The 12,039-nt window shown below is 41.2% G+C and overlaps 1 protein-coding gene across 2 annotated transcripts; it reads left to right on the top strand.

Annotated features, from left to right (window-relative positions):
- Positions 1–333: 333 nt before the first annotated feature.
- On the top strand, positions 334–11,645 carry akap8l (A-kinase anchoring protein 8 like). Of its 2 annotated transcripts, none has more exons than XM_042485347.2 (13): positions 334–454; positions 2,460–2,498; positions 2,633–2,858; positions 5,072–5,675; positions 6,217–6,331; positions 6,889–6,938; positions 7,403–7,433; positions 7,551–7,656; positions 7,898–8,039; positions 8,842–8,947; positions 9,073–9,203; positions 9,483–9,578; positions 10,550–11,645. In XM_042485347.2, the coding sequence occupies exons 1-13, from the start codon at positions 430–432 to the stop codon at positions 10,985–10,987; spliced, it is 2,109 nt and encodes a 702-aa protein (XP_042341281.2). In that variant the 5' UTR covers positions 334–429; the 3' UTR covers positions 10,988–11,645. The 2 variants fall into 2 exon arrangements, with proteins under 2 accessions (XP_042341281.2, XP_087930339.1); XM_088074213.1 differs by having other exon boundaries at positions 335–454; positions 2,765–2,858.
- The last annotated feature ends 394 nt before the right edge of the window (positions 11,646–12,039 follow it).

Below are 12,039 nucleotides of genomic sequence, written 5' to 3'. Positions count from 1 at the left end.
TTAAATCGTAGTACACCTAGGCTTGCTTATTTATTTATTTATTTATTTATTTATTTATTTATTTATTTATTTATTTATTTATTTATTTATTTATTTATTTATTTATTTATTTATTTGCGTATGTCGGCGTTGGAGGCCTACGCATTTTTTTTTCCGTTTGGGCTAATGAAGGCTTGACCCGCCCAAGTCTCCCTCTGATTGGCTAGTACGCGTTACCTTCGTTCGTTGGATTGGTCAGATTTAGGCATGAGGAGTGTGATTGGTTTGAGTTTATCAGAGTAAGCGAATCACAGGCAGAGTAAGACGGAGTGGGGGCGGGTGCATGTCGTGTCTTTGCTCCGCACGACAAGCTGCCCTTAAGCGTAACTGCTGCCGGAGCTGGCGTTTTTTAAACGGAACGGATTGTCCTTAACAACGTAATAAATCACCATGGACGGCAGAGGCTACGGTTCAGGTAACGTTTACTATACATTGACATGGCAGTGATGTGAAATACCAAAAACTGACGCAGGTGCTCTCACCGTCGCTAAATGTAATCATTACGTTAGTTTTCCATTTAGCCATGCGCTTTGTTACCTTGAACATCCAGCCTGTTAGCTGCTTAGCTCGCTCCTAGCAACAACACAACCGGCTGTAGCCTGAAACAAAGAATCGTTAGCTCGCTGCGAAGTAGCTAATATTCATATTTCTGGTGTTGTTATACTCAGTTTAGTGTATCCATCCAGGAATAAACGAAAAAAAAAAATCGTCAACTGCATACCAGGCCCGCTAGCTAACATTAACGAAAAAAGCCACCAGGTCGTCATCAGGGTTTTATTTGCTAATATGCTAACATTAAGGGCTGTGTGGCCCATTGTAGGGCTGTTGAAGAGTGTGTTATATACTATGCCAATATAACATGGCTAATTCGGCTAAAATGGAGTCAGTGTGGAAATAACCGACTTTTAAAGGCAAGTTAATAAAATGGCCGCCTCACTAAAACTGCTTTCAAAAGTTAGATTGCCCTAACACGTCTCAAATGCGTTTAAATGAATTATTTGCGCTGAGTTACACCCATTAAACAGAAGGATAACATATTAATCGTGTGGTGAGGATCTAACAGAGTTAACTACCCCTGGGCCATCTTTCAGTCCCTTTATCAACTTACAAGTCTGGTTGAGTCTGTTTTACATTGCTTTTTGAAAGCCTACTATTTGTGTAACTGACCACAAAGCTGCAGTTGGAGCAAATAAGAATTCAACACGTCAACATTTTATTTTTAAACATAACTTGAATGCAGCTTTTTGCATTAAATTTAGACATTGATATTTGGTCGATAAAACTATGCACATTAAAAATTGTAACTTTCAATCCATGAGAAAGTTACATACAGTAAAGTAGAAGGATACGGGAAACATAGTTTTGAACGTGCTAGCTGAAATGCATTTAAAACCATGTGGAGACGCCTTTGTTTGCAGTGCCAGTTTCAAGATGCTTCATGTATGAAGAGTCTAATCTCTCACAGTGTTCAAATGAGATTTTGGTCCATCTTTTTACACAGGCCGTCCTAAATACTGTAATATTCTTTGGGGCCTGTTGGTGAGTCTTGATTTTCAGTTTCTACCACAAATGTTCAATTGTGTGGTGATTGGCTGAGTCATTCAAACACCTTTACTTCAGTTCCTCTGGGACGATTAGACATCCTTCTTTGCCACATGTTTTATATCGTTGTTCATGGTGCATATTGTCCAAAACCTCATTTGAAATGTGCTACTTGACATTTAGATAGGCCTATAGATTACTGGAAGAATGTAATATGGTAAGACGAGACAAAAATCAAACTTTTGGGCACCAACACAGGGCACCATGTTTGGAGGAGAAATGCCTTTTTACATGACCCTAAGAAAACCATACATCTTTGATGTTTGGAGGTGAAAGTATTATGATATTAAGCAGTTCCTCTTCTCATGGTACCAGTAGAATCCAAATTATCAAGTGAAGATCAATTTCTATGAAGTGGGAAATTTTGAGTAGAATCTGTTGAGAATCGCTTGAGACGCTGGTGGATTTCGAGTAGGACAACGTTTCAAAATATTTTGCAAAGGAGGATGGCTGTTGGTTCCAGAGGAACCAAAATAAAGGTGTTTCAATGACCCATTCAATCACTAGACTTAAACTTAAAAGATCAAGATTCACCAGCAGGCCCTGCTGAATCCTACAGATTTTACAATTTTTGTTACTTTTTAAAAAAAAAAATTGCACAGGTTTTATTGAGTTAATATCAATGTCTGGTATAACTTTCATGCGAATAGCTGCACTAAAAAATTTTGTTGAATGAAAAACATGTTGACCTGCTGAAAACTTATTTCCCCGTCTGTATATCATCCGAGGGGTAATTACATGCCTTGGCTGTTGAGGTTCAATATTCGATTCTATTTCTTTTCATTTTACTCTTATCACTGTTTTCTCTCCTTTTGTAGGTTACTCCAGTTGGGGCGGTGGCGGGTCAGGCAGCAGAGGTGAGGAAATGAGTGATGCTTTAGCACTGTTGATACAAAGACACCTAAACTTTATATAAGATTGCATGGCTGCTGTCAAGGTCTTTTTTTCACTGGTGGTCACATTAATACCTTACAATTCCTCACTCTGTTAGGTTCAGGTGGCTTTGACCTGTATGGTGGTGGTTACAAGGACTCAATGTCTGGGCTTGGGGGCTATGGGGGAGGAGGAGGAGGAGGCCACATGAAGAGAGGTCTCTCAGGAGCGTCCCTGCTCTCATCCACAGGCACACATGCAGATGCAGTCATTGCCAAGATTAACCAGCGCTTGGACATGCTCACTCAGTTGGAGGGGGGGTTGAAAGGGTCTCGAGGTGACAGGTAATATATAATTTTCCCTTTTTCTGATCCATACTATCGTCAACAGTCAGATACGACGAACACACATCCGCGGTAGTAAGAGTATTACATTTTCAAGTCGTGTCTTTTATGTTTAGTTAGATATCACAAAACAAGACAGTGGCTACGGTTACATGCACACCAGTATTCCTCTGTTATTCAGAATATGAATTCAGAAAATGACTGTATTCTTCCGTTGGTGCGGGTCATTTAAACAGCATGTTCTGTTTAAACCTTCTGAATTAGGCCTTTTTACAAATTAAGCGGTTTTGATTGAGAAATGTGGGAAATGCAGATATTATTCAGGTTTTATGAGCATTAGTTCGACATATATTCAGCCAATTTGGAATATGCATCTCAACCGAGGTTTTTACTGCAGTTTCGGACATGATGTCTTGTCTGTTAATGGAAAAAATCCCACTTTTCTGGTCGGAAAGAGAAACACACCTGTTTTTAAACATTGTTAAGGACTTGGATAGCAACAGATTATTGCGCAAATATCATTTATTCAATTTAATTAATAAAGACAACAAACAGCCAACATTTCTGTAAATGTGCTTGTGTTAGCCATCGGGCTAATTTTCAACTGTAGGCCTTTAGCAAGATGTTTTAAAACCTGCAAAATGATGAATTTCACATAACCTAACAATAATGTGGCCAACACCAACCTTTTCAAGAGGGAAGTTGAACTAAAGCTTGCTTGGTCCAACAAGTCCACCACCGGTATGAAACTATATATTTAAAAAAAAAAAACTTTTTTGCGAAGAAGTAAAAGGACAAGCAGCTCCAGCTGTTCTACTTAACCGTATTTTGCCGTGCTAAGCAATGTGTTGGGGCACTTTAGTCTTGAGTATGCATGGCTGCGATCAGATAAGTGGGATAGTGGGATGATCATTTTCAATAGCCGTGTGAACAGCTTCATAGAAATATTGCCTTTTTCAAAGTAAGGGCAAAAACTGGACTATTTTGTGCATGTAAACATACTCAGTGTCTCCGAAAGCTGCCGCATGCCTGAATCTGAAAAAGATTCAGTAGATGTCTTGATTCACATTTCGTTGTGATTATAAGAATATGCTCAGGCCTTCTGATGCTCTTGGTAATCTAAACATCAAACAAGTCAAATATATGTAAAAGAATTAAAACAATATCCATGTCACTGTGGTTGGAAACTTGGTTGTTATTATTTTGCATTGGTTTGGTTTCTAGAGTAAATTGGGCTGTTTAGGCCTGCTGCTAAGGCATTTACTTGCTCTTCACACTCAGCCTTGGTGACCATGTGTATGCTTAAGCTCCTGTTTGTGATGATAAGAGTGAGAGTTGCTCATAGGTTGCATTTGAATGCCTCAGCGTATGCGGCTTTGCTCCCCATTTGTTTCGTTGTGGTTTGTCTGACTGCCGGGAAGAAAATGTTGTGATTCCTGAAATACTTAGACGTCATGAAAATGCATGACCCCCTCATCAGAGGTGCAATTACAGACCAACTTTTACATTTGCACATGAAGCCAGTCCATCCTTACCTAGCACCTGGTGAACATTGCCTCTGTCTTGCCTTTGTTTTTATTTGTTCCCACACGTTTCTCTCATCCTCCATGTGACCTAACCCTGTGTTCTGGCTTTAGGTTACGCAAGAGAGATGAGTTTACAGACGTTAGCTTGATTTTCATGTTGTCAAGCTCAAGTGTTTATGGAAAGCTGCCTGCTCTATCTACAAAAACACTCTACCCACAGAAAATAAGCCCCAGTTTATGTTTCATCCCCTTGAGTATTCACCATAATCCAGTCACTTGTCCGGATATTTCACCTCTTGCACATGTCTCAAGACATTACTGGTTCTGATGGAACATGGTCATGTCTGTTCAAGGTTTCTCAGCCTAAGAAACTGCATTTTTCCTAATCTGCAGGATACTGTTTGATCTCCAACAAAGAATGTGGTTGGATGAGTTTCTATAAACTTAAATGATAAGAGAAAAATCATTACTATGTCATAAAAGACCACAAGCAGAGTGTTAACTTGATCATCCATTTCTGATCTAATGTGGTTTCTGAAATAAAGCTGGGAGTGACAAGAAAGCAAAAGGAGAAAGCGAGACCACGGAGGAGACGGAAAAGCAGGTGGAGAAATCCAAACCTGACAGCCCTCCCTGCCTCCCTTGCTCTCTGCTCTTCTCTATCAACCCTCTCCCTCCCTCCCACAGGTATGACCACTACGAGTCATTCGACTCGCGCACCTCTGCTCTCACCTCCTCCCGAGATCTCTACAGATCTGGCGGCAGTAGCTATGGTTATGGCAATGGCCGTGAGGACAACATGCTGATGAGTCAGCGAGGAGGCTCGGGCTTCGGAGGGGGAATGGGGCTAGGGGGAGGAGGAGGCTTTGACAGCCCCTCCTCTTCCTATGGAGTCGCTAAAATGCGACAGAATATGAGGGAGCCCTTCAACAGTGGCCAGGGAGGAGGTTCTGGAGGTGGAGGATGGGCCGGAGCAGGCCGACGTTCCCCCAGAAGGGGTGGAAGTACCGGGGGTCGAGGAGCTGGAGGAGGGTTTGGAAACCGCAGGTCTGACCCCACTCCATTAGGCGGAGGCGGACGGGGAAGTGGTAGCGGTGGCCAGTCCCACCGCGGCCACTCTCCAGGAGGTGGTAGAGGCAAGCTCCCATCCCTCCTGTCTAACCGCATGTACCCTGAGAGTGGGGGCTTCCATCAGGGTTCCACTCAAGGGCCTCACGACTTTCCTGGGAGGCATTTTGGAGGGGGCCCACGGGCTGGCCGCCAGCGAGGCCGCAAGAGACCCCTCAACAAAGTAAGTACCTCCAGCCAGATAAGACCTCCTCAGACACTGGGCAGAAGTTACGCCCTTTCTGATTCCCTCCTTTTTCTTTCCCCAACCAACTGGCAAGTCAGCCCTAAGCGCTAGGACCTGCTGTGAGCCATGCAAAGCAATTTGTCATAAATAATCCCGACACACGTTCTGTATATCACTTGCCCTTCTAACTCCGCCCAGCCCTTATTTAATGTGGTCAGAAATACCGCATGGAAGCGCCCCTTTTGTACAGTAAAGGCAAGTGACAACTCTGTCACTCATTGAATGATTTCATTTTGTGGATTTTATCTTGATTTCTTTTCTTTTGCCCCACTCCTGGGTAGTCTTAAAGATAAGGCTAACACTAATAATTGGGGGAATTCACAGAAAAGAAAGACATATCAAGTCTCCTAATTGGGTTTGACAAGCATTAAATCTAGAACTCTAAACGTGTTGATAAAATCAGGTTGTATTGGCCACATGTTATTTTAAATCATGAATTTATCTGTGAGTGCATACAGACTTTTTTTTTTTACTGCAGCAAGTGAAGCCACAGCGGGATGTCCAGAAAAAGAGAAAGCAGACTCCCAGTGAAGCTGATGAGCCTGAGTCAAAGATGAACAAGACGGAGACTGCTGGGTCAGAGGATACTCAGGGTACGTCAGCAAAGTCTTGATGTACTGATATCAATGTATCCACTTAATCATCAAGTCGTAGTGGACTTAACATCATATTATTCACACTCTTATAGGGATGGCCCACCAGCAGATGGAGACATGAAATACAATGGTTTTCAATGAATTTAACATTCATTCATTGTGCAAAATAAGAAAAATACTTGAACTTATGGTTGATGTTTTGTACATGGTCAGTATCAACTGAAAAAAAAAAATCGGGGCACCCACTAGCTCACTCGATAGAGCGGGCGCCCCATGTATAGAGGCTGTGTCGTAACCGCAGCAGCCTTTTTGCTGCATGCTTAAACTGTCATTGCTATGCAATCAAGGCATAAAAAGCCCCAAAAATAATCTTAAAGTAAATAAATAGAATAAAATATCAATTAGTGATTTTAGCAGAAATCAGCATGTCAGCTGATTTTGATATTTCGTTTTAAACCTAATATCTGTCAGTACAGATGATGTGCTGGTATTGATGTGCATCCATAATTTCTATATGCATTTTGGCCTGATGTTGATGTGCTCTGTTTCCATAGAGCAACCCGAGAAAAATGGTGACGGCAATGAACCAAAAACTGAAGCTGCAGTAAGTAGATTGAGTTTTTGTGACAGGAACTCTTTTTTTTTTTTTGTCTTGTTCTCTTGGTCTTACTGTGCTACATCAGCCCAGCGGGGATGTATAATTTACGCCCATGAATAAACCACAGAATCACTTTATTTAATTGAAAACCACTGTGTCTCGTCAAATGTAATTAATGCAAATGAGGAAGAGATTATGTTGTTCTGTAACAGCTCGGGTTTCATTGCATAAAAGACTAACTGAGCCAGCGGTGACAAAGAAGGCTAAAATAAGCACACTTCTGTCTGTTCTTCTGTTAAGGAGCCTTTTCCTCATCAGTTAATTTTTTTAGTTGAGAGGGACTTTTATTTGGCGTACAGGTGCTGTAGCTGATTCAAACTGTTTTGATTTTAGATGAAAGATGTAACTCGTTACAAATTGTCAATGCATTTTGCTAAAGGAAATGTGTAATAGGATACTCTTCTTCACAGGAGACAAAACCTGATACAGATGGAGATCAAGGTAAGCTTCAGTTGCTCCTCGCTAATTTTTTTTTTTTTTTTATCCTTTCATGACATCACATACTTTGTCAGTGGAAACCAGAGCATGCCTAACTTCTGATTTTGTTCTTGTGCTTAGCTTCACCCAAACAGGAGGAGAAGAAAAGTCCACAAGGCAAACAGACCTCAACCCCAAGTCAGGAGAGACACCCAAAAATGAGGAAGAGGAGGGGCTTCCTGGAAAGGTGAGAGGATATACACGAAAACTCCTGACTCCTGGGTGAAGCTTTCCTTCTTCACCCTCTTTCATCTGTCTTCTTTCTTTCTTATTGTTTGTGGGATTTGTTGATTGTTTTGTCTCTATAAATTATCACATCCATGGTTTTGTTGCAACCACTGTGTATGATTACGTAGTAATTTGTATTATTATCCGACTTGGTGTCATAATCTTTTCCTTTTTGTGATGGGCCTTTTTTTCCCCTTCAGGGTGATGTTTGCCTGCTCTGTGTGCAAGTTCCGTTCGTTCTACAAGGAGGAAATGGAAACTCATCTTGAGAGTCGCTTCCACAAAGACCACTTCAAGTTTCTTTCGGGCCAGCTGTCCAAGCCCACTACAGACTTCCTTCAGGTGACTGACATTTATCAATACTTATTTTATACACTTAAATACTAACAATGCTTTGGGGTACTGTGTTTTAGAATTATGGGTTAAATCTTAAGGGTCATGCTCATTAGCCGCTTATACAGAGAGTTCGCGCTACAGACCCACAATGACGTCCCCCCTTTATACTGCCCCTGCACTTTTATACAGAAACAACTGAAAGTGGCATCATTCCCCTCCAGTGTGTGACTATACACTGCATTACGCCATCCCGCAGTCAAAATAAAGAACAGAACAGCGAGGCAGCATAACTGCGTGATATTCCCGCCTTGAACAGACAGCGTAAATGCGGCTATTGTTAATACACTATAATAGGAGTATAGTTATTTAGGTGATACACGGGATAGGACTGTCCTCAGATCAGAATTTCCACATCGGATTTACTCATCTCAGCAGTTTCTCCCTCAATATCTGCAGTTTTGCCTGTGAGCCTGAACAGAAATAATCAAATTTTCCGCAGTTAGTTTAAATTGCCATGTTATTGTATTAAATCCATTATATTTTAAGCTAACAATGGTGTATTTTTTTCTTCCTTTTGATGAGAAGTTACAACTAACGAAGCCCCGCTAAAAGGAAATGACCAGCTATACAATTATAATTCAAAATTATAAGATCATAACTGTTTGCACAAGAATAAAGGACACAGGAGTAAAAAACTAGTTTGAAAAATGTATGCATGTATTATTTAGGGGTCATTGTGTTTGTCCATGCGATTGGGTCACCTGAGTCACTGTAAACTCATAAAACCAATATGGTTTTGTTGTTGTAGGAGTATTTGCAGAACAAGTTCAAAAAGACGGAGCAGAGGGTAAGCCAGTTGGAAAACCACAGCGCTGCCATCTGCCAGGTGTACAAAGAGCAGGACCTCACCAGAGGTAAGCAGCAGCAAGAGTTGTGCGTGCGTGCGTGCGTGCGTGTGTGCGTGCGTGTGCGTGCATTTGCAAGAAGAGAAGAATGTAAGTGACTGCTCATTGCTGATATTTCCCCGCTGTCTGTGTAGAGCTCGGTATGGAGCACTTCATGAGAAAAGTTGAAGCCGCCCACTGTGCAGCATGCGACCTTTTCATTCCCATGCAGCCCCACCTGATACAGAAACACATCAAGTCTCCAGACCACAACTACAACCGGAAGGTACGGCAGATTGCCCCTAAACTGATAATTATATCAATTGAAATATTTTAATAAGGTGTAATTACCCTTTCTTCTTCCGACTGATTTGTAAAAATGAAAAAAAAAAAAAAGAAGAGAAGACGGCAACAAAGAACTGTAACACTCCTTGTATGTGATGTGTGAGGATCTTTAACTGGGCTATGGTGTAACACACATATAGCCGGTGGTGGATGACGTATTGTAATGATGTTTGCACTCTGTCCTGTGTATGACTTGAGACTCTTCTCTCTGTGATTCAAGGGTATGATGGAGCAGTCAAAGAGGGCCAGTCTGTCAGTCGCTCGTAGCATCCTCAACCACAAACTCATTGGCAAGAAGCTGGAGAGCTACCTCAAGGTAAGTACAGTGTAAGGGTATGAGCTAGCAATGAAAACCTACGATATAAACAGTTGATACCAAATTTATCAGTGCTCTTGCTGTGTAAATGGATTTAAGAGTTTGTGGTCACAGCGTCATTGCATGTTTTCAAGCACAGTGCAGTTGAAACTAGCATGCACCGCACACTAGTGTAATGACAACACACTTTGACTCAAGTGCTCTTACCCAGTTATAGTGGCTTTGATTCTAAAAATCACTTGACATTGTGAAAGAAATAATGAGGTCATTCAGAATCATTTGAATACCGTATTATTACTATATTGTGAAAGGCACTATGTAGTAGTATTGTATTTAACAGGGAAACAGAACGTTCTGCAAGAACTGGAATTCAGTTTTCGAGTCAGGTCTATGTTGGGTTTTTCTGTACGCGTCCATGGATCATCAAGCCACAAGTGAAAGATGAGCTTTTGTGCAGAGTTTTCAGATATAGTCTCTAATGCTCTTTACACTGCCTGTTCAATTTGTGAATATAGCCTCGATATGCCACCTACCTGTTCTTTAGGTATGATCACAGTTTCTCCTACTGCCCATTGCTTCAGCACCTCTGTCTGAAACAGTCTGTCTGAGCTTATGTCCCGCCTCCCGAGAAGCCCAATCTGCTCTAATTGGTCAGCCAGTTCTCTCTATGCACATTGTGTTTGTTACATTGTGACATCACCAAGTTACAGAAGTAAACACTGAAACTCAGATGATCTGTTTCAGTCAGCGTAGGAGCAGAGTCCTCTGAGGGAGAGAGAGCTCCCTTTGGCTTGGACTATGGGCTTTATTACTTAGGAGACCTTTTACAAGCACAAAAATGCTATATAAAACGATAAAAATAAGGGGAAAACCCCAAAATCAGAACAGGTAGCAGATTTCAGTCTAACTAATCATAAAAACAAGAGCTCGTAGACAAACAAATGCACATATAAATGTTTTTTCCTTGTCAGGGTGAAAACCCCTTCACTGGTAACCAAGACGACCAGGATCATGAGGACTCCATGGTGATGGACGTGTCTGGTATGGACGTAACCGAGGAGACGGCAGACGGCCAGACAGAGGCAGCAGCAGTCAAGGACGAGTCTCTGGCTGAGGGGGAGATGAGCCACGAGGTGGTCGAGGGTGAAGAAGAAGAAGCAGCAGCAGCAAAGGAGGAAAAGATGGAGGAGGAGCTGGGAATGGATGGAGAGGAGGGACAGGAGGGAGAAGAGGAACAGGGGGATCTGGAAGAGGAGGAAGGTTTTGAAGTCGGAGAAGAGGGGGAGGAGGAAGAGGAGGGATATGTGGTGCACGATGAGATTGGCGAAGAGGGGTTACAGGCTGAGCTGGAAGACGAGGAGGGATTAGAGGCAGCAGAGGCAGAGGAGGAAGGAAAGAATGATGAATGACTTTTGCACCCTGTGTGTGTGACTCTTCGACCTTAACATCTGTCAGGACCACTCGATGCCCCCCCGAAATCCCATACAACCCACCTCATTACCAGGCATATAAAAAAAAAAAAAACATCACACATACCTGCCCCCCCCTGTTTCCACTGTCTAATTACTGAGTTTCATTTCATTTTTGTTAAAGTAATAGCTCCCCATTTTGGGAAATACTCTTATTCCTTTTGTTAAGTGAGAAGAATAAAAAAGGGTTACACTAACTGATGTATGATCACAACTCTCTTTGGAGGTGTAAATAGACAGTATTTCCCAAAACGTCAAACTATTCCTCTTAATGCTTTTTTGTGTGCCTTTCGTTTCTGGATTAAGTTGTTTAGAATTGTTTAAGAACTCTTGAGTATTGTAAAGTTAAGAGATATTGTCCTTTTTTTTCTTATCAGAGTTTACATGATGTCATAGCTTTCTGTCCTTTTCCAGTATTGATGGTGATTTTTTCCAACCTTTTGGTAAAATCAAGAACAGGTAGGCTTTTTATTCTACAGATTGGGTGATTGAGATCAGCAAGGGGACTGTCTGTAGAATAAGTGACATATTTCGAATGGATATCAATCACGTAACAAACTTGGTTCACTCTGAGTAAGAAATAAACATGTTGGATAAATCACTGCTTTATTGCTGTTTTTTAATGCCATTTGCTTGATTGAAGTCAGTGTAAGAGTTCAAACTGTAGTTAGACTGGCCACCAACCTGACACCATCAGTGTCAAAAGTTCAAAGCTTTGTTCAGTTAAATGATAAACACTACCTCAGTATAATAATAACTTTATTCATACAGCACTTTTAAAAAAAGTTTGCAAAGCAGAGATGAATAATCAGAAGGTGACAACAAAAGGTCAAACATAAGCGAGAAAAAATTATGGTAGAGTTAATAAAAAAGGTACAAGAGGTCAAAGAATGTTTAATTGAAGATGCCATTATACATAAAAACAAATCTAGACCAAAACAAATATAACAACAAAATAAAAAGGTAATAAAAAATTTTTAAAAAATAAAGAT

Source organism: Plectropomus leopardus, chromosome 3 (genome assembly GCF_026936395.1).
Source record: "Plectropomus leopardus strain MGB_pleo_1.0 chromosome 3, ASM2693639v1, whole genome shotgun sequence".
Lineage (NCBI taxonomy): Eukaryota > Metazoa > Chordata > Actinopteri > Perciformes > Serranidae > Plectropomus > Plectropomus leopardus.
This window is presented reverse-complemented; position numbering and strand designations above follow the sequence as displayed.